Consider the following 22,221-nt stretch of genomic DNA (forward strand, 5'->3'; position numbering starts at 1 on the left):
AGTGCATTTGTTGAAGGGTACATAGAAGATATAGTAGAAAGATAGGTATATAAGACTTCGTTAAATTTATAATCTGTCTTCACGCAGTTTAAAAAATAAGTATTGATTTGAGGAATCATATCAAAAATAATGCATGGGATGTCATCATAACTTCGCAGCTAAACATGTGTTTGAGCAACAATAATACCAAAATGGCTTCTTTCAATAATAGTAAGCTGCCATCTGAAACAAAATTTTCTTGTAATGAGATATATCTTTGGTCGATCAAACATGTCAATCTCCAATCAATTACTATAGCCAAAGTGTCCAATTTGATCATTGTAAAGTTCAAAGGAATGGTTATCGATCGGATTTGGACAATTTTGGCCCTGTAAAGTGGCCCAAACATAATGTAGGTCGCATCCCGTGCCTCTTTCAGATTATTGATTTTTGTATTTTAATATTAATTTTGAAGTGTTGGATTACAATAGTTAATAAATAATGCTCTATTTTAAACAAAGTATGGTTGTAGCGCAGTTGTTGTACCTCCACTTTCACAACTATTTAAATAGATTTGAATCCAAATTTTTTGTAATTACAGAATATATATATACTAATAATCTTTTATTTAAATATTGAATTTCTCTTCTTTTTCTTAACAAGTTATTATGACTAATTTTAGAAAGATATTATGACAAAAAGAACTTAATAGATAACCACACAAAATAAACATGACAAATGTGGGATCGAGTTTTCAAAATATATATTTTTAGTATCTCAAATAAATTTGATTTTTTTTATTTAAATAATTATATGACATTTTAAATTAGAATAACAATTTTTTTAAAAATCATATCATCTATAAAACTAATTTTTTTTTTAAACTCAAATAATTTTTTTAAAAAAACAAATTCGAAAAATAAGAAATACGTTTTGAAAACTCTAACAACCAAAGAAGGCTATTCTTATAAATATATGAGAACTAAGAGATTACATTTTAACATTTATAACTCAAACACCGAACACACCCATTCTTCCCCACAATTCCTCCAACAAACATTTATATTTGTTATTCTCTTACAAATTGGTATCATCCATATTATTGTTGATCATGGGAGCTGGTAATTGATTAATTAAATTGATGAGATATATTCCCATTCTTTGGAATATATAGATTTGACTAATTGATAAGGGCACTTTAATTAGTTGTTTTTTTGGTTTCCCAGTCCTGGAAATAGACATTTGATTTGATCATTCTTTTGGCTATATATTCAAAATTGGTAATAATGCATTATCAAATCTTTCAATGTTTGTCTAAACTTTTCCTATAGAGAGATAATACAATAGATACCCAATAAACCCTAATCGTATAATTCTATATTCTTTAGTCTCTTCTATACCTTCTTCGAAGGATGTAGGTCGTCCCTTTTCTATTCACTTCACTTTTCTACTTTTCAAGTTATGTCCAATCAAACTTAACCTAATTGATTCTCCTCCCAACACAATCGTTAACAAATTATTTAATGAAATTGTCTCAATGAATTAAAACTGTCTCATTAACTGTAATCTTTCGAGATCTAGAATATTTAGATCGTGGTTGATAACGATATGAGTTTTTAGTTCTCGGTTTTTTAAGATAAAATCCTATATAAATGTTATCTAGTTATTTTGGAAATCTTACCAATAGAAAAACAAAGGTTCCGTTTGGTAATGATTTGATTATTTGGTTTTTGAAAATTAAATTTATTTTTTTTTATCGATTTCTTACCATTGTTTGCATTTTTCTTCAGTAAAAGAAGTGACGAATCCTTAACCAAATTCAAAAAACAAGCGCAGCTTTTGTTAAACTAAATTAGCTTTTGATTTTGAAAAATATTGGTAAAAATTTTACCAAACGAGAACCTACGAGAGTAATTTTTTAAGTTAATTTTCTTTTTCTATTTAATTATAAATCTAACTCAGTAACATGAAAACCGTGGTATAAGAAATTAAGAGTGAACAAACTTAATTTTAGAAAACAAAAAATCAAAAGATTATCAAACGAATGTCTTGAAGATTTTCTTTAATTTCTTTCTCAATAATAAAACGTGAGATTTTTTTTTGCTATATTGCGACGACTTTAATGAATCATTTCTTTCGGACTCTCAAACTATTTTAACGTATATAAAGGAAAAGAAAAAACAAAAAACAAAAATGGAAATGAAACCTCTCTTTCACCTTTTTTTCCCCATGTTCACATTGGCCATACATGTTTAAAAGGAAGGGGGACAACATTTTGATACATTTTGGATGAGAGTATAAGAAAACCAATTACATGTGAGATGTTATATGGTTTGGTTTCATGATCGTTTAATTTTTAAATTTTGATGTTTTTTAAAATCATGTGTTGATTTCTTTCCAATATCTTTTGTTAGAAAAAAACATATTACCTTTCTAAAAACACATTTTAATTTTAAAACATAAATTAAAATGGTTGTTCAAATAAATTTTATCGTCTATCAACAGTAAATAACGATACACTTATATAGACGGCTAATCAGTATTTAGCACTAAGAAACAACGATAGATGATAGTAATTTATAGTGTCTATGGATATCTTTCGCTGATAATTAAAAATATTTTTAGTAATTTTGGCATTTAAAATAGTTACCAAAAGTATTCCATGCCCTTTTCAGATACGTATTTGGTAGTAATTACAAAAACGAAATTCTAAAGATGGTTCAAAACGTCTTTTATAATACGCTTATATGAACCCTAAAAGTGTTTGTTTCATATCTACACTATTTAGATCACAAAATTTAAAAACAAAAATTTAAATAAACAATATAAACCATCTACTAAATGTGTGTTAATTCATCAAACTCAATGAATAAATAGAATTCTCTTATTGCTACCAAATAGACCCTTGTGATATTTGACGATTTGGTTTTTTAGACCGTTTAAATTCACTAATACATCCACTATATTTTCTATTATATAATTAAAATATGTAAAGTACCGTAAATAAATTCGTCCTTTTGAATATGAAGTATCCAATATGTTATCAATATAAACATAATTCAACCGATAATAAATATGTATATCCGACCGAGAGATCCGAGGTTCAAAATCTCCCCCATAAATTTATTGGAATGAGTAACAAAATAGGATATTTAAAATGAGATATATGTGTAGAAATTCTTTCTAAAAAAGGAGGGAAGAAAGTTAGTTGATCTTTATAATTGGGCCTTGTAGAATGGCAATGAAAAAAAGGAAAGAGAAAAAGAAGCCCAAAGACCACAGCATTGAATCATGTTATTACTTGCTTAGCTTTTACTTGATATTTAATCTTTAATTAATGTAGCATTTTTCAAATTAATATTTTCTTTTATTTTAGATTTTTCTTTTTTTATTTATTTATTTTATTCTATATTTCTAGCTGAAAATCGAATATTACTGCACATGTATATATCAAATGTACTAATAAAATTTAAATATACATAACATATACTAATGCATGACGATATATATTATACAAATTGTTTTTTTCATGCATTTTGTCAAATATGTCTCAATTAAAACTTCTTACCCAATTCTTGTTATTGTCAAATTGTTACGAGAAGTTCATAAATAGAAATACATGACACATTGACACAATTACAGATAGACAAAAATCCTCATGGACTAGTAAGGATGTTTAAAAAAACCGATAACCCGACCAATCCGGATTACCCAACTCAAACCGTAAGAATTGGGTTGGGATTAAAAAAATTGAAGAAAAAACAGGTTGAATCGGGCTGTCAGAATTGTGCAAGTTAGGGGTAGGGTTGACCCAGCCCAATCCGATTATATATAATATATATATATATATATATATATATATATATATATATATATATGTTTGTACCTTGAATAACAATTTGTTGGCTTTGCATATTGAAAAATAATATAAAAATTTGTCTAAATAAATTATGGAGAGAAGAAAAAAAAATCCACCAATCCAACTTGACCCAACCTAAAATTGGGTTGACCTTACCTATTGAATCAATAGAGTTCATTTTTTTCGAATATTTTTGATTGGTCCATAACTTTCCTACGAGGCTACTTATGTACACCCCTAGAGTAGGGCCACATTTTTCTGTATTTTTCTTAATTTCATTTAATAATCAAATTAACTTAAATTATAAATAAGAAATGGTTGAAATGTGGTTCTTATTAATTCAATTTTGTTTTAATTGAAAAATAATTTAAAAGAGAAAAAAAAAAGAGGGAAATTTTTCCTCGTGAGGTCCCGATCTCCGAAAGAAGATTCTCCTGCCTGGAACCGGCCAAGTCTTTAAAACAAAGAATGGGATGGAGATGGAGATGGAGATGGAGATGGAGACTTCCCAGGGGATGGAGAGTGCCCCATCCCGCACCTACCCCGTTGCCAACGCTAGACACAATGTGAACGAAGATAGAGAGGAAAAGGAAACATAATGGTGATACCAACGAGGTAGAAGATAGAAATATCCAAATATTTTTCTTTTTTTCTTTTTTCTTTTTCTTTTTATGTTTACAAGAAAAATGGAGTAGTGATAATATTAAATAATCTAAATTCATTTTTTTCTATTCAAAATAGGGGTGTTTTAAGAAATATGGTTTTTTTTTTGAAATTATTGACAAAAATAGGGTGAGGTGAAAAGAAATTGCAAAAATAGGGTGATGGGGCAAAATATTGTCAAAAATAGAGTGAATCTGGAAATTTGGAAGGAAATCGTGTATAAGGTACACGATTTACTATGAATTCGTGTACCTCATACACGACTTGCATGGAAGTCGTGTACGGGGTACACGACTTCCACATCAGCTTGGACTTGTTGACCGTCCAAGTCCCGTCCAACGTGGCAAGAAGTCGTGTACCAGGTACACGACTTCTTTGTTTTAATTTAATATTATGTTATTATTATTATTATTATTATTATTAGTATTATTATTATTATTATTATTATTATTACTATTATTATGTTTAGTGTTGTTATTATTATTATTATTATCATTATTAGTATATATTATTATTATTATTATTGTAATTATTATTATTATTATTATTATTATTATTATTATTATTATTATTATTGTAATTGTTATGTTATTATTATTTTTATCAATATTATTATTATTATTATTATTATTATTATTATTATTATTATTATTATTAGAATTAGAATTAGAATTAGAATTATTATTGGATGACAACTCAAATTATGTTTAGCAAATACTTGTGTTAGTTTCCTTTATGAAGATTTTAATATAATTTCGGTGTAAACGATATGTTATAAATTTCAATTGAATCGAGATAAATTGTTTGTGTACTAAATGTGTAAGTTTTCAAGAGTTTATAGTCAAATTTCTTAGTAAAAAACTACCATACTTATAAAAAGGTTAGACATTTAAAAAATTAATTAACAATGTCTTATACATTTTTAATTGAAATTAACAAGAATTCAAAATTAATTTACAAACTTTTAATTATCCTCATCACCCTCTACGACATCATCGCCTTGCCGTCGTCGTCTACGTCGCATGCGTCTACGATCTGTGTCGGCAACAGTAAGTCGTCGAGTCTGTTGAATAATGTGATCTACGCGCTCTGTGGTTCTATCACATATTTGCCCTAAAGCTTCTATATCGTGTTCCACGGAGAAAGTTTGTACTTCGTCAACAAAATCATACTGAAAGATTGCAAGTAATACAAACCAAATTATTGTTTTATTTTGATTAAATGTATAAAACAAAGCATATTAAATCCTTACCATGCAATGATAGAAAGCGCCCTCTTGGGTGATAAAGCGTCTGGTAATCGACCTATACCAAACAAAATAGTTCTCTGATATCGTCGGTTCGCTTGTAGTGGGTGCTTCAACCCGAAAATCATATCGCGAATTCCACACTCCGATATGTTCCGCATGAATCCGACGCCAATCTTGATCATGTTTACCCCTTAAATCTATTTGATGCAACCTCTGATCTGTGTAGCTAATCGCTGGTGGCGTTTGCAACATATTAAACTGTCGCAATACGCGATCTGGTTGATGTTTCTCGACCAGATGGAAACAAATCAATGGACCCACGTAAGTCCAAACCGCTTGACCACTCTGACATCTAACAGGAAGCGATGCCATAATGTCGGGCGTGTATGGTGTCCAATTAATCTATTCAAAAAACAAACGTCAGTAGTCAACAAAAAATAAAATTATAGAACATTTGGTTAATATTTAACCTGAGACCGACTCAGCCGATCAAATGTCCATCGATATATGAGCAACATATTCCCTGACTGTTCAGATGCAACTTGAACATCGCTCCATCTAATTTGTGAAATAAACAATTAATAAATTATAGATAGTGCAAATTTTATTAAAAAAACAACATATATATTAAATAGTACCTGAAACTCAAAGGTCGACCATCTGAATGCTGCAACGTTCTCTGTGGAGCTATAATGGAGAATCTGTCGTATGCCCATACTTGTAGCAACATCAATGGGCCAGCAATCTCTAAGGACTGTGCATTACTCGCTCGACAGAGTTCCCTATATAACCATGCGAGAGTCGCAGCGCCCCACGCATACGTACCAGCCTGGTCAAAATCAAATAAGAATTGAAGAAACATACAGTGGACCAGGGTGTTTGACTTATCAGCGAAAAGAAAGCCCCCAATCAACTGCATGATGTAGGCACAAGCATATCTCTGAATGCTCACAATATCAGCATCTGGTGGCAATTCTTCGAACTGTTCTGCCAACCACGGAAGACTCAGTCGCTGACCTTTCATGTCAGGCGGTACGACTCCCAAGTAATCATTGCAGATAAGCATCCAATTATACCTTAATGATCCTGTTAGAGGCTCCCCATCCACTGGCAACCCCAACTGTACTGCAACATCCTGCAGGGTGATCGTGCACTCCCCACATGGCATATGAAATGTGTGGGTCTCTGGTCTCCAACGCTCGACCAATGCAGTAATTAAATGCCAATCTAACTGCATGAACCCAACCTGGGAAACCCCGAGGAATCCAGCAGCCTCTAAGTAGGGTGCAATACGCTGGTCGAAGGGGATGGTGCGCTGAGACGCTGCCTCTCTCCTCCGACAACTCAACACGACGATGGAGGAGGTATCCCATATGCTCTGTGATCTATGGGTCGCCTGTAGATATAGATGGCTATCATCAACTGGACCAGGATCCATTCTGCAAATAATATAAAAAATAATGTCATTAATTACACGAAGAAGAAAAGCAAGACCATTATGTAATTGCAGTAAAACAAAAGTATACATTAAACCCTAATTTACATTTATTATGAAAGTATACCCAAATGTATATATAAAAATACAGAAGTAGTTCATTAAAGCTTTCTGAAATTACATAGAAGCATTTACATCAAACAATTACATCATAAAATCCTATAATACATCCTAAAATTAGTGTCTTGAAGAAGAAGATGCACGTTGAGGACAGGTACGTCTGTTGTGTCCTTCGACTTTACAGATAGTGCATCTGAGTGATTGACCAGACTCTTTCCAATCCATTTCATTATGGATCCTTGTTGTTCTCGGTCGATCGGGTCCTTTAAGTAAGTCTGCATTTGGGCGAACTTCGGTGAATGACAACTCAGGCCAATAATCTGGGTGTTGGATTGGATGGAATCGACCGGCATAACATTGTTTGAAGTTCGACAACAAGTAGCATTCATCAATGTATGCTGCATACGTCAAGTGCATGTAATTACAAACTGCAATTACATGGGAGCATGGTATCTTAAAAGATTGCCACTTGTTGCACGAACAGGTCCCTTCCATCAAACTCACTACCTGTGTGTGCTGGCCTTTATATGGAGAAATCATACTCATACCCGTGTGAACCTCAAACGTCTGGGTTTCTCTATCAATGGATGTCACTGAATGTGCAGAAGCCCGTGTTTCCCATCTTTTTAGCTTTTTCATCGCATATTCTGTATAAACTTCGCCATGGTCAACTGCTTCACTTATCTCAGCTCTTCGGCGTTCAAAATACAGAATTGTGCGATAAAATGTTAATCTAACCAAAGATGTCATGGGTAACATACGAGCTCCTTTAAATACCCCATTCATACATTCAGCTGCGTTGCTTGTCATCCACCCATATCGATACCCATTATCGTGAGACTGTGTCCATTTTTGTAGATCAATATCTTCAAAGAATTCAAGACACTCTGGGTTCAGTTGTTTTATTTCTTTCATGTTTCTTATAAATTTGCGCCTTTGGTGTTGATTACCTGCCCTAAACACCAAATCTTTTAGTTGCTTCGATTTGTATTTATTATTGAAGTTGCTAGCAACATGATGAAGACAATATCGATGGAATGCTCGTGGTTCACTCCAACCTATCTCCTCATTATTAATGGCAGAAAGAATGCCCCTATGCCTGTCGGAGATCAAGCAAATGCCATCTCGATCAGTAACGTACTGGCGCAATGCATAAAGAAACCATGACCAACTGGACGCGTTTTCCCCTTCCACAATAGCAAATGCAAGAGGAAATATATGACCATTTGCATCGATAGATAGGGCAGTTAACATTTTGCCTTTATACTTTCCATACAAATGGGTTCCGTCGATTTGAATTAATGGCCTACAATATTTGAACCCTTCTATTGCAGGACCAAATGCCCAGAAAACGCGTCCAAATATGGTTGTCCCAGGTACATCAGATGGAAGAAAAAACCAATCAACTCGAGTTCCTGGATTATAATGTACAACGGCACTCAACCAGTACGGGAGCTCATTGTACGATTTGTCCCAATCACCAAAAACAGCAACCAAAGCTTTCCTCTTCGCTTGCCACACCTGTCTGTATTTAACCGTGTAACCATACTGTTGTTTTATCATTTCCATGAGCACAGTAACACTAGGATCAGCTCTGACTATGTTTTGAATTTCAATACTCATAAAATTAGAATCTAGTTGTGAGTGATCTTGTGTTAGGTTTGAGTACAGACATGAGTGCTCTCCTTCCAGTCGACTGATCTCAAACAATCCGTGGCTTTTACGCCTACTTCCACGTAACCTCCAGTTGCAACCATTACTCCATTGTTTGCATCGAACAGACCAAATATTTTGGTTCGATTCGACTACAACAATTTCGTAGTGTTGGGTGACACAGTACTTTTTTACGGCTAATTGAAGATCTTTCTTGCAGTCAAATAACATTCCCTTCTGAATTAAACATGATGTGTCTACAAATTCATCCCTATTTGCCAACGTAGACCCTTGTTCACAAACAGAATTCGTAATATCCCAATCTATCTGTGTAAATATCTCAGAAGGGATCCTTTCATTCTCTTCTTCCATATTTTCTTCATTACCAAATAGTTCATCAATTTCTACCTCTATATCACTATCTCCGTGATTACCAGGTTCAAGAATAACTAAATCTTCAAGTCGCAACGACATATTTAATTAGCTGTTCAATATGAATAACTCCATCAGACCTTCCATTATTGTTATTGTTATTATTATTAGTATTGTAATTAGTATTGTAATTATTACTATTATTATTATTATTATTATTATTATTATTATTATTATTATTATTATTATTATTATTATTATTATTATTATTATTATTATTATTATTATTATTATTATTATTACTATTACTATTACCGTAATAATAATAATAATTATTATAATTATGATTATTATTATACATTATTATTATTATTTATATTATTATATATTATTATTATTATTACTATTACCGTAATAATAATAATAATAATAATAATAATTATAATTATTATTATTATAATTATGATTATTATTATACATTATTATTATTATTATTTATATTATTATATATTATTATTATTATTATTATTATTATTATTATTATTATTATTGTAATTGTTGTTATTATTATTATTATTATTGAAAAGTATTATTTATATTAGTATATATTATTATTATTACTACAACTACTGTAATTATTATTATTATTATTATTATTATTATTATTATTATCATCATTATTTTAATTATTGTTGTTATTATTATTATTATTAATATATTACTATTATTATTATTATAACAACATAAAAACAACATAATAATAACTATTTAATATATCAAAAACTAAAAACAATACATAACTATTTCAATAATATTCCTAAAATATATAACAACCTAAAAATAATATACAACTAATAAAGAAAAATATATATATATAACAACCTAATAACAATACATAATTAATAATAATTATTCCAATAATATTCTAAAAATATACAACAACCTAAAATCAATTTATAACTAATAAATACAAATATATAAATATCTAAAAATAATATATAACTAATAAATAAATATATAAAACATAATAAAACTTACCTCACACTTTGATGGAGTTGGATGGAGAAGAAAGGTAGAGAAGATAGTTGAGGAGTAAAAGAGAAGAGGAAAATGGAGCAAAGTTTCGGAAGATAGTGAAGAAAAGGAAGAGAGGAGAGGGAAATTTGTTAAATGGAATGAAGGATGAAGAAATGAAATCGGGTGGGGGGTTTTTATAGGCGGGGAAGTTGTGTAAGTGGGACACGACTTCCTGCATGAACGACACGTGGAAGTTCACGTGAAGGAAGTCGTGTACGGTGTACACGACTTCCGCACTACCAGACAAATTGGCAGTCAACGTTACTGTTGACTGCCATTTGTCAGTCTGCAGTACGGAAATCGTGTACGTCGTACACGATTTCTCCGCTAGCCGACAAACTGGCAGTCAACAGTCATGTTGACTGCCACGTGTCAGGAAAACGTGTACGTGGTATACGACTCCAGTCAGAAGTCGTGTATCGCGTACACGACTCCAGTCATTTGTCGTGGCCCCCGTTCACGACGCCGACCCAAATCGTGTACGCGACTTACGATTTTGGTGAAGTCATGTACCGGGTACACGACTTCACTACCCCATTTTTGACAATTCTTTTCGATTGGCCCTATTTTTGATAATATTTTTATAAACTACATTATTTAAAAAAAAATTCTTCAAAATATCTCCATCATATTCAAATTTAAATAATAAAATGGTAAATGATAAAAAGGATGGGGAAAGAATCTTATAGTCTATGATTTGTGTGTATATTTCCCAATTAATTTTAAGATGTAATCTCAAATATCACATCAGAGTTTATTTAAATTATGAACATAAACAGACAATCACTTTTTAAACATGTTGATCAGATGGATACTTCATCAATCTCTGCTAATTATTGTAGGATTAAAATAACATTTCGATTTATACACACTATCAAACATATTATTTTAATTTTGTTTATATATTATATAAATTTTGTAAATCATCCTTATATTTACATATTATGTGGTTTTTTCCTTTACGAAAATGATAATAATTTAGGATTTACTAAAAATACAATCATTACATAACCAAACTAATAAAGAGATACATATATATAAGTATCTAGGTATATCATGGCTTTACACATAGGTAACTCCGTTGCACTAATATTTATTAATTAAGGGTGTTTAAATAATCCAATAACTTGAACAATTCGGACTATCCGACTCAAATTGTAAAAATTTGGTTGGATTAGTTTTTATCTTTGGTTTGATTTTTTTTTTTTATGTTTTTTTCGGGTTATGAATATTGAGTTCTCAAGTTACATTTTTTTTTAAATTTGAATTGACCCAACCCAATCCAACTCGAATTTCTAATAGTATTAAAATTTATATTACAACTTAATTCATACTTATTACTATGAAGTTTTTTTTGAAGTTTATAATAGATATGTTGAATTTTGATATATAACATTTGAGTTTCATTTAAGCTTTATGAAATTTTAGTTATTAAAATATGGTGCAAATAAATTCAAGTATTTTAAGTTAATAAATAATATACTTAAAATAAGAATAAATAAATAAATAAATAACATGAGTTAGATGAAAAATGTTATTTGGATTAAAATTTGATCAATCCAAACATTTAAGGACCAAAAATCTCTCTAACCCATACTAGTAGAAAAATGGCCTACAGTGACAGTTAAATGCTGTCATTAAAAGTTTTCGTGAAAGTTTTTTGCAGTCATTGATGCGATAGTCATGAAAGTATTTGTGACAGTTCTCCAAACTGTCACGAAATGTGGTTTTTCATGACATAGAATAAATGTCACGAATTCAATATCTTATGACAGATTATAACTGTCATTATTTATTTTCGATGACAGTTAATAATTATCATTGTTTATATTTTATGTCATCGGATAACTGTCATTGTTTTTATTTTATGACAGCGAATAACTGTCATTGTTAATATTGTATGACAGATATTAAATGTCATTATTTATCTTTTATGACACTTATTAACTGTCATCATTTCACTTTCCATGACATTAATTAACTGTCAATAAAAATTTTTCGATGACAGTTTTTTTTTTACATTTAAATGTCATAATTTTGTTTTTAGTCACCTTTTTTCTTGCACTATTTTTTATTAAATCCTGTTTTTCATATTGCTCTACCATTACACAGACCAATACTATCACATATGGAAAGAAACGGGGAACGCTTTAATATAAAGATCAAACATACACTTTATAATATTGTTTTAAGTGTTGGTACATACATGGTTTGTTACGAACAAGCTATTTAAATAACTACATTTAAACTAGAAATTTTCCTACCAAACCTACAAAAATGCCTATACATCAATGAATTGCCGCAAATATGGCTTTGTTGCTCCAATGGATTCTGGCAAAACCTAGTAAGAAAATAAAAGGAAACAAAATTGATTCAACAATACAGCATATTCACTTCAACTACACAGCACATAAACACTTCCACAAAACATTTACATTTACAAATGACAACCCTACAACCAGGCTAACAGTTACAGATGCAGTGAATTTATCAAGGTATTTTGAAGAAAGCAACCAAGAAACAAATGAAACCCCACTTAATAAAATCCAAAAACAATAAACCGAGATCGAAAAGCGAAAAAAATGAGAAGAAAATGAAGAAAGCAAATGAAGCAAACAAAAAAATATTTGATCCATAACATTCCACTACATGGAAGAAAATGAAGAAAGTATTAAGAACAAAGAGAAAGTGAAGAGCTTACTTCTTCTATTGCAGACATCATATGAAGAAAGAGATGAAGCAAGAGATCAACTGCAGAAGGAAACAATGTGTGCCAAGGAGTACTGGAACCAACATGAAAAATGGTGGTCGTTGTCAAGTTACTATGATATTGTAAAAGGAGAAGGAAACAATAATGTCAATCCAACTATGATATTATGTACATAACTAAAAAATACTATTGGAAAAAAATTGAATAGGAAGGTTTCACCATCAACACACTGTTTAAGTGCAGATAATGGTTAGTATCACCCTAAGAAATGAGTCAAAAGCTGATATCTACCACACAACCTTGTGCTTGAAAATCATTACAGGTGAAAAAAACACGCATTCTATTAGACAATGTTAATACTCAATAATATTCCATTTCAATCTTGAAACATTATTAATCAACTTCCAAATAATAGCAACCCAAAACTACTCAAAACACCATAAACTTTTACCAATTTTTATAACTAATGTCCCAACTTTCTACATCAAAGATCCAAATGTCCCAATACCCCAAGAAGCATTCTATCCAAACCCATGAATCCAAAAACCTAATTAAAATCAATTAAAAAGCTAAAACGCAATAACATAAATTTAGGACAATGTAATACGACGCTCCAAAGATTTTCTAACCACTCCAAATGATATATCTTGCTAGCATACAACAAAAACTAATTACAAGAAATTGTACTGAATAGCAGAATTCAAAGCAAAATATGTCAATCATAAATAGTAAAACAAAATTATGTTAACAAAACTTAAAGCCCACTAATTTCAATTGGCAATGTCCTAGCCATCTTCTTACCTCTTTTAAGTAAGACAAAATCACTCATTTCCTCAACCCAAATCAAATAGAAAATATATATTACGAGACTTAAAATTTTACTAAGGCATAGATCTTCCATAATTAATTTTTCACCTTTCTCAACCCTTCCCTTGAACAACTTCTTGAAAAAGAATATATTCAAGACCAAGCACAAAACATTGAATGATAATGCACTGAAAAAAGAACCACAAAACAATTGAATGAAGCATTACAACATCTAAAAATTGACAACATTTTGTAGGAAGAAACACTGGATATAATTAAGTGGAACACAAAGTGGACCACGAGTTTTGCAGCATACCTATGGCTGCTTGTTACGTGAAGTTCTCATATACCTTGAGACTAACAAATTAGGTATGAGAAGAATTACTGAAGTTGGATTGAGATGGCTCATACAAAAGGATGGAAAATTTCTTCCTACTCCCCGCCATAATCATAAAATACCAGTGCTAATGATATTAAAATTCTTTAATATCTGATAACTCGGTGCATCCACATAAGCAAAAATGTAATACTGGCACATAAAAACAATAAAAGTGCTTTAAAAAGGGCAAAAACAAACCTGGAGCAAATTCTTGACAAGGTAAAATGCTGCAAGAATAGAATACACAATAACCTCATCATACGTTGTGCTCAACCTAGTCAAATTTGAAGAACAAATGAGAAGAAAAATGTAGAATGCTCACTATGTCACTAAACTGAATGTTACCCAAAAGCATATTGACCAAAAACACTCTATCAGTCATTTTCTCAAACACTTTGCAGGCATAAGAACAAACAACAAAAACTAAACACAAAGACCCACGTCAAACACGTTCGAATCCATTAGAAGAATTCCCTTGTATATTTTGCATTGTTTGCTCTCCCATTTTCTCCACCTCCTACCACAACACCAAAACTCCAATAATATTCCCTTTTACAAACACTAAAAAGAAAAAAAAGAAAAAAAATTACATGATTTGTAAAACTCACAAGCTGGTTCGATTAGCTAATTACCTTTATACCCCTAACCCCATACTAGAGAATACCTAACAGTTTCTTAAAGAAATGTGAAAATCATAGTAAGGACATTTTGGCTGGAAATAAACATAAATTTCAAGAGTAGAAAACTCAAAACTAAACCTTTATTAAATGGGACCAAAAGTTTATCTACCAATAATTATTTAATGAACTTAACATGATCTAGTATTTGGAATGTTAGAAAAAAGTGGGCAAGGAATGATCTCTTAATAGGACAGATACAACAAAGCAAATGCCAGATTTGCAAAGAAAAGATTCCGAAATTTTCTACGTCCAAAAATCACAAGGTAGCATACATTTTCTAGAACCAATCAAGAAGAGGGTGTACACATTGCTAATTAAATCATAAACAATAATCAAGTATCTGAAATCCAAAATTCAAAATAGGTTTTTTAATCAAAAAGTTGAAAATGTAAGACTCTTAAGTCCAGTTACAAATTTTTTAGTTCAACTATATCGGGAATGGGTTTTCAAATCACTTAACCTGTGTGATTTATATTATACTTCATTGTTTGAGTTTTATACCATTGTTTGAGAAGTTTTATACAACAAGATGAACTTCATTGTTTGAGAAGTTGCAAAAAGAAGCTCAAATAATGATATCAGGAATAGCTACACACAACAAAAGTTAATTAGGTCATCAAACTCGAAGGTTAATAATGCTATAGAATAAGCAACAAAGTGACATAAGGATATGAATCACAAGCCCCTTGCCCCACATTAAGCAGTAAAAATAAAACCACTTTCATATTTTTTTTTAACCCAACCCAACCCAATCCATTCACACCTCTACTGTTAATAAATTTAGGGTCAACTAGAAGAATAGCAATTTTAAAATTATCATTTTGAAAAATAGCAAAACCTTTTTTTTTCAAAAATAGCAGAATGAAAAAAAAATAACAATATATAAAAATTTGCAAAAACTCAAAATACCCTTAAGCTAAAATAAAATAAATACACTTTAATAAATGTTGAAACATAATTACACAGCTATATACTTGTCCATTTTTCAGACCCATTGCAATGATCTGTATTTTCTATTTTTGTTTTTCGACTCTCCATCTTCTATTTTAAGATTCTCCATCTTCCTTGTCTCCCATCTTCTTCAAGCGAACAAACCCTAATCTTTCCACCTTAAAGAGGGCAAACCCCAATCTCCACCATCCCTTTTGCAAATTTCCATTCCATTTGAAGTTACAGTTTCATTTTCAACTTCATCGATCATGCATTTTCAAGAAGAAGAACATAAACATTTCAAGCATGTAAATACTATCTTTATTTTTCATCTTCTATATTTGATTTTCAAGTGTACAACCTGCAATCACACTTTGGATGGAAGAACAAAAACCTTCACCCGAAATAACAAATAACAAAGATATAAAAGTTGCATCTTCTTTGTCTCTTAGGAAAATTTTAGTTGATTTTTTTAAAAATTATTTATATTATTTAATTAATAAAATGTACATGGAATTTGAGAGATTTTATCTAAAAAACACAATATCTTAACCTATTTTGTTGGAAAAAAAATTAAAATTTAAAAAATAAATTAAGATCTAATCAGAAAACTAATTTTAATTTCCAAATTATCAAGGTTGAAAGATTCAATGTTATTTTGATATAAAAAATGGTTGAGATTTAGCCAATAAAAAAAATGGTTATTTTGAAATAAAAAATGAATAAAATTGTTTTAATTTTCAACAAAATTGTTAAATCCCGAGATATTAGGAAGAGGTTATGATAGTGGTTGTTTATCACCAATTAATTATACGATGAGAGACTTTTGATAAGACCACATATATTGAAATAATTACGGTTCGCGAATGTGGATATTTTGATATTTTGAAATCATGTTAGTTGGTATGTTATTTCTTCAATCACATGAACATCCAATTATAGACATCAAACCAATATAGATAGAAATTACAATTTAATTAATGTTATTTAGTCAAATCACATGCATTTGGGTCATATTTTATTTTGGGTTAAATTAAATTTATTTTTGGGCTCAAATGAATTTTAGCCTAAGTAAATAATATTTAATTGAACCAAAATAATTAATTTGATCAAATTGTCATAATAAAGAAACATTACATCATTAGAATTATCTAATTTATCTTTAAATTTAATTTGGGACACATGACAATTTTTAATTAATCCCAAATACTAAAATGACGTGGCAATATAAATGATGTGGCAATATGTGATTGGTTCCAAAATTTCTTATTTCCAAAAATCAAAACAAAAATGATTGTGCCATTTTCTAAAATGACCGATGAAAAGCATACTATATCCCTTATTATTCCATTTATTTTAAGAAACTGTCCATTATTAAAACTGGCCATTACCTATATTTTGGACTGAAATTAATTAGAAGTTTGTGAGGTCTGATTAATTTGGAGATATTCTAATTAATTTGGACACTTATAAATATATATATATATATATATATATATATATATATATATATATATATATATATATATATATATAGTGTATCTTTCATACTACATGAATTTGCCATCTAAAATGTACGGCATAGAATATTTTGGTAAGATATTTCTTCAAATTCAAATCATACAAAATCTTTGAATAAATCTAAGATAGAGAAAGATAACTTCCAACCTTTTCTTACAGTCATTGTTGAATGTTATCATATCATTTTTCAACTTTCACTGTATAGAAATGAGATATTAAACGTGTTTCGACTTTTAAAGAAGGAGAGACTATAAATAAATAATTGTACGTGACACAATTATGATTAAATTAAATTATATTAGTTTATTTACATTTTTGAATTCATTCTATATAATCGTAGACATGCATGCGAACCAACTCCTTCCTTTTCAAATTAGTCAAATCACTAATAAATTATTAAAAGTAACTTAAAAATTTAAAACTTTATACAAATTACTGAGAGAGTGTTTGGGGTTAGGGTTTGGGCTGTGGGGTTAGGTTAGCCCAACCCTAACCCCCGTTTGGGCCCAATGTTAAGGAAACCCTAGTTTTAGGGTTTCCTTAACACGATTTCACTCTTCCCCTTTGAACGGCGATACGCGTGTTCGTGAATCCGGTTTCGTCCTTCAGCGCAATCCGTCTTCGATTTTTCCTTCAAACCGATTTCATCTTCTTCTCAACCCTTCTTCCTCGATATTTTTTCCTTTTTCTTTCTTTCTGTGATCTCCCTCATGGAAACCATGTTTCGTTTCGTCTTCTCCCTCAAGTTTTATAGGGTTTGTGTTCGTTCATCGAATGTCCGGTCGATTTTGGTTTTTTCCGTTTCATCCTTTAATCCATTCGATCGTTTCGTCTTCTCCCTCAACTTTTCTAGGGTTTCTGTTCCTTCTCTTTTGTCTGGTCGATTTTGGTTTTTTCCGTTTCATCCTTTAATCCATCGTTCCTTTCGTCTTCTCCCTCAACCTTTAATGCATTCTGCCCTTGCGTTTTCGCGATGAAACCGGATTTCGTTACGCCGAATCTCTCTCTAAATCTCTCTCATCCGTCTCTCTCACTCCGAAAGGGCTTCTGTGTTCGTTGAAGCCGACGAATTCGTTGGCTCCGAACACGATTTCCTTTTTGGAATCGTGGGTTTTGGCTCTTTCAAACCTCCTTGCCGCCGTGGTTCGTTTATGCTCTCGGGTCCTTCGATTGGCAATAGGACAGATTCTTCACTCTGCCATTGGAGCTTGGTAGGGAGGTTTGGAGTTCTCAATCCACTTTTTTTTTAAAGCCGATGATGAGTTCGAATTTGTGCTGAATTGTTCTGTATTGTTTACCAATGTGTTATGTGTTCTGTATTGTTTACCTATGTCTTGTGTGTTCTGTATTGTTTACCTATGTCTTGTGTGTTCTGTATTGTTTACCTATGTCTTGTGTGTTCTGTATTGTTTACCTTTGTGTTGTCTGTTCTCTATTGTTTACCTATGTATTCTGTGTTCTGAATTTTTTACCTATGTGTTATTTTTTAATGAATGTATGTAGTTCCGGCCATGATGAGTTCGAATTTGTGTAATACTGAATTTGCAATTCTTGTCTTCTCTGTATTTTTATGTATTTTTACCAATTTTCTTACAATTGTTGTTTTTTTTTACAATTGTTTTATTATTACCTCTCTGTGTACAATTGTTTCATTTTAAAATTTGTTACATTCTTTTTCAATTCTTGTATTGTTCTCTATATGTATTCTTTGTATTCTTTTGCCATGTCTTATTGCTTTACTGTTGTCTCTTCCATGTCTTTTTAGTGTATGAATTTGACTTCACATTTGGTTACAAAATTTATTTCACTCTTCTATTCTGTTTTATTGTTCTGTTCATTTACTTCCATTTACTTTAATTTACAAAAATTGGTTTGTCTGTATTGTTACATTGTTAATTTATTTCTCTGTATTCTTTTTGTCCAGTGTTGTCTCTTCTTCTTTTCTGTCCAGTGTTGTCTCTTCCATGTTTTTGTAGGGTATGGTTTTGGTATAGGTTTCAGTATATAGCCTTTGACTATGCTATGCTTTATGTCAGTTGTAGCAGAGAGATAGGGCCTGTATTTTATTGATAGTTGGCTGTACTTTGCTATTTTGGTCTTTATATTTTTGTTGACCTCCCTCCAAGTCCTATCAACTTGCCCCATCTTTCCCCTATATATTGCCACCTTTCCTCTTTTGATTCACTGCATTCTTCTCCCTCTTTGTATCATCTCTGTGGTTCTAAGTTATATTTTGTAAGTCCTCTTCTTCTTTACTGTTACCATGTATCTTTTGTACCCTCTATCTGCTTGTAACTTATCTTTTGTATTCATTACCGTTACCATGTAGGTTGTCTCTTCCATGTCTTTTTAGTGTATGGTTTTTGCGATATGTTTTCTATACATTTCTGTCCTTTATTTCTTTTTCTATAACTATGATGGAATTCCATTCATTATTTTGAATGGAATCAAAACTCTGAGGCTACTAAATTAAAATCAATCTTATTTTTACGGTTTCCCGATTGAATCTTTATTTGGAGTTTAATTTTTCGTCCTAAAAAGGTATGTATATTTAATTTTTTTTTTCATACGTTTTTTATTGTGTTTTAATTACAAATAATAATCATATTCTTCTCTTATGTAGGACGTTGCGACGAAGGAGTTCGAAATTATTTGAAGAGGTACTCTTGTAATAGCCGTTTGTAGGCTTTGATAATGTATTTTATTTTTGTTCATTTTTTTTTTCGGTTTTGTATAATTTTATAATTAACATTTTGTATATAGAACATTCGGGTTAATTTTGTTACATAATGTATCCTTTTAATTTTCTGTTTTTTAACAATTTTTTTTCTATATAGTAATAAAGTTTGTACAAATGTGTTTGAAGCTTTGAAAATTTAGTACACACGTTCCAAAGTTTAATCACATTTTTTGTTTTAATAATTTAGTCCAAAGCGTTTTAAACATAAATTCTAACTTTTATTTTTCTACCAACAAATAATTAAAAAGTCTAATAAAAACTATTGTATATACAATTGAGAGTTCGTGGCCTTATAAAAAGATTTGCAAGTTGTAAGACCTAATAAAATGGACATGGGTTGAGAAAATAGAGATACAAAAACTCTCCAAGGAAAATGTATTTATTTCTTTCATAAAAAAACATAAATGATATATTATTTATTTCACTTCAAATATTTGGTATTTTCTTAATTTATATTTGAAGATCAAATATTGAGATTAGTAATTATGAGCAATATAGAAGTCATAAAAAAATTCATATACATTCTAAATAATTTAAAATTAGTTAAAAATATTCTCTTCATCTAAAAATTAATTTAGTTAAAAAATATATAAACATTGAAAATAGGTTTTTTCCTAAAAAGAAAAAAGAAAATAGGTTATGTAGCATATTGTGACATTAAAGAAAGAAAATAAATGTTGGTGATTTTCAAACATTTTTCCTATTCTCCATTCTAATGTTCTTAAGCCTCATTTAATACCAATTTTTATATTTAATTTAAAACTAATGAAACTTCAACTATTTCTAAAGTTATTTTATTCTCACACATTTGTATGAAATTGTATTTTAACCACAAACTTATTAATATGTTTTCACCACATACTTTTTTCTTTTATTTTAACCTTCTTTATGTTTTGTTGAATTTTTTTTCAACCAATTTCATTTCTATTTTTAAAATACTTATTTTAGAACTAAAATAGATTGTAAAAATTGTTGAAATAACCTTCTTTATTGTTCGGTTTTCAATGTTCTCGTCAGTCATAATCTAATTTTTTTGTTCTATGTTTATAGTTTTACTAAATATGGATATTACTAAGTTTACATATCTTTTCACAATATATCGATATTGTACTAATTTAAATAGTACATGTTTTTAGGGAACTTTACATACATTGTAATTTAAATAGACATAGAGAGATAGTTTCTGTTTGTAGTGACCTGTGTTGCTTATTATTTCCTTACGTTTTTTCTGTATCATGTTGACTATTTATGCATTTTCTATTGTCAAAAACTTCTTTTCTTCATTGGTAATGTTTATTTTAAATGAAAGAAAATAGTCACAATTTTCCAAAAGCGTTATAACGACTATTTATATAGGTTTAAAATTGGATGACTTCGCTATCGCCGATTAGAAATATTGAATAATTTTTTTATCTTTATAAGAAATTAATTGTAATAAATTTATCACAATATGTTCAGAAATTTATTTTAATTTGGCCAACTGTATATATTAATTTAATAACATTACACATACAACAAATAAAATAGGAGAATAATACGGATTCGAGGATTTCGTAAAAAAATATGCAATAATTTTTTTATGATATTTACAATTGAATTTAAAAATATTATACCACATAAAAAATTAATTAACCCAACCCATTTAACAATTTTCCCAAATAAAATTTATCACAAAATCCACATAAACCTACCCACCTAACCTTTCCCCCAAACACATTTTATCATAAAATTCCCATTAAACTACCCACCTAACCCTTCCCCCAAACACATCTTATCATAAAATCCCCATTAATCCTCCCCACCTAACCCTTCCCCCAAACACATTTTATCATAAAATCCTCATTAACTCTTCCCACCTAACCCTTCCCCCAAACACATATTATCATAAAACTACCTTTTTAAACCCTTACCCCAAACAAGGGTTATGATAAAACTAGGTTTAACTTAACACTAGTTTTATCTTAACACTAACCCTTCCCTAAATCAACCCTTCCCCCAAACGCACCCTGAGATTTTACTTTCTATCTTTCGTCTATTCGATTCGATG

At 30.1% G+C, this 22,221-nt stretch overlaps 3 protein-coding genes across 3 annotated transcripts; all 3 read right to left on the reverse strand.

The window, feature by feature from the left end:
* Positions 1 to 5,465: 5,465 nt before the first annotated feature.
* LOC127148310 (serine/threonine-protein phosphatase 7 long form homolog) lies at positions 5,466 to 6,216 on the reverse strand. The gene is made up of 2 exons (XM_051081794.1): positions 5,754 to 6,216; positions 5,466 to 5,672 (listed from the first exon to the last, which is right to left on the reverse strand). The coding sequence occupies exons 1-2, from the start codon at positions 6,120 to 6,122 to the stop codon at positions 5,466 to 5,468; spliced, it is 576 nt and encodes a 191-aa protein (XP_050937751.1). The 5' UTR covers positions 6,123 to 6,216.
* LOC127148311 (serine/threonine-protein phosphatase 7 long form homolog) lies at positions 6,209 to 7,188 on the reverse strand. The gene is made up of 2 exons (XM_051081796.1): positions 6,389 to 7,188; positions 6,209 to 6,308 (listed from the first exon to the last, which is right to left on the reverse strand). The coding sequence occupies exons 1-2, from the start codon at positions 7,186 to 7,188 to the stop codon at positions 6,209 to 6,211; spliced, it is 900 nt and encodes a 299-aa protein (XP_050937753.1).
* Positions 7,189 to 7,422: 234 nt separating this feature from the next.
* Positions 7,423 to 9,432, reverse strand: LOC127148312 (uncharacterized). The gene has a single exon (XM_051081797.1). The coding sequence runs from the start codon at positions 9,430 to 9,432 to the stop codon at positions 7,423 to 7,425; it is 2,010 nt and encodes a 669-aa protein (XP_050937754.1).
* Between the last annotated feature and the right edge of the window lie 12,789 nt (positions 9,433 to 22,221).

This window comes from Cucumis melo, chromosome 2 (genome assembly GCF_025177605.1).
Source record: "Cucumis melo cultivar AY chromosome 2, USDA_Cmelo_AY_1.0, whole genome shotgun sequence".
NCBI lineage: Eukaryota > Viridiplantae > Streptophyta > Magnoliopsida > Cucurbitales > Cucurbitaceae > Cucumis > Cucumis melo.

Excerpts from the sequence above, each read along its gene's own strand:
- LOC127148312 (XM_051081797.1), bottom strand. The coding sequence starts at position 9,432 with ATGTCGTTGCGACTTGAAGATTTAGTTATTCTTGAACCTGGTAATCAC.
- LOC127148310 (XM_051081794.1), bottom strand. The coding sequence starts at position 6,122 with ATGGCATCGCTTCCTGTTAGATGTCAGAGTGGTCAAGCGGTTTGGACT. Across the intron at positions 5,673-5,753 it reads GCGCTTTCTATCATTGCATG|TATGATTTTGTTGACGAAGT; the intron begins GTAAGGATTTAA and ends GCAATCTTTCAG.
- LOC127148311 (XM_051081796.1), bottom strand. The coding sequence starts at position 7,188 with ATGGATCCTGGTCCAGTTGATGATAGCCATCTATATCTACAGGCGACC. Across the intron at positions 6,309-6,388 it reads GGTCGACCTTTGAGTTTCAG|ATGGAGCGATGTTCAAGTTG; the intron begins GTACTATTTAAT and ends TTCACAAATTAG.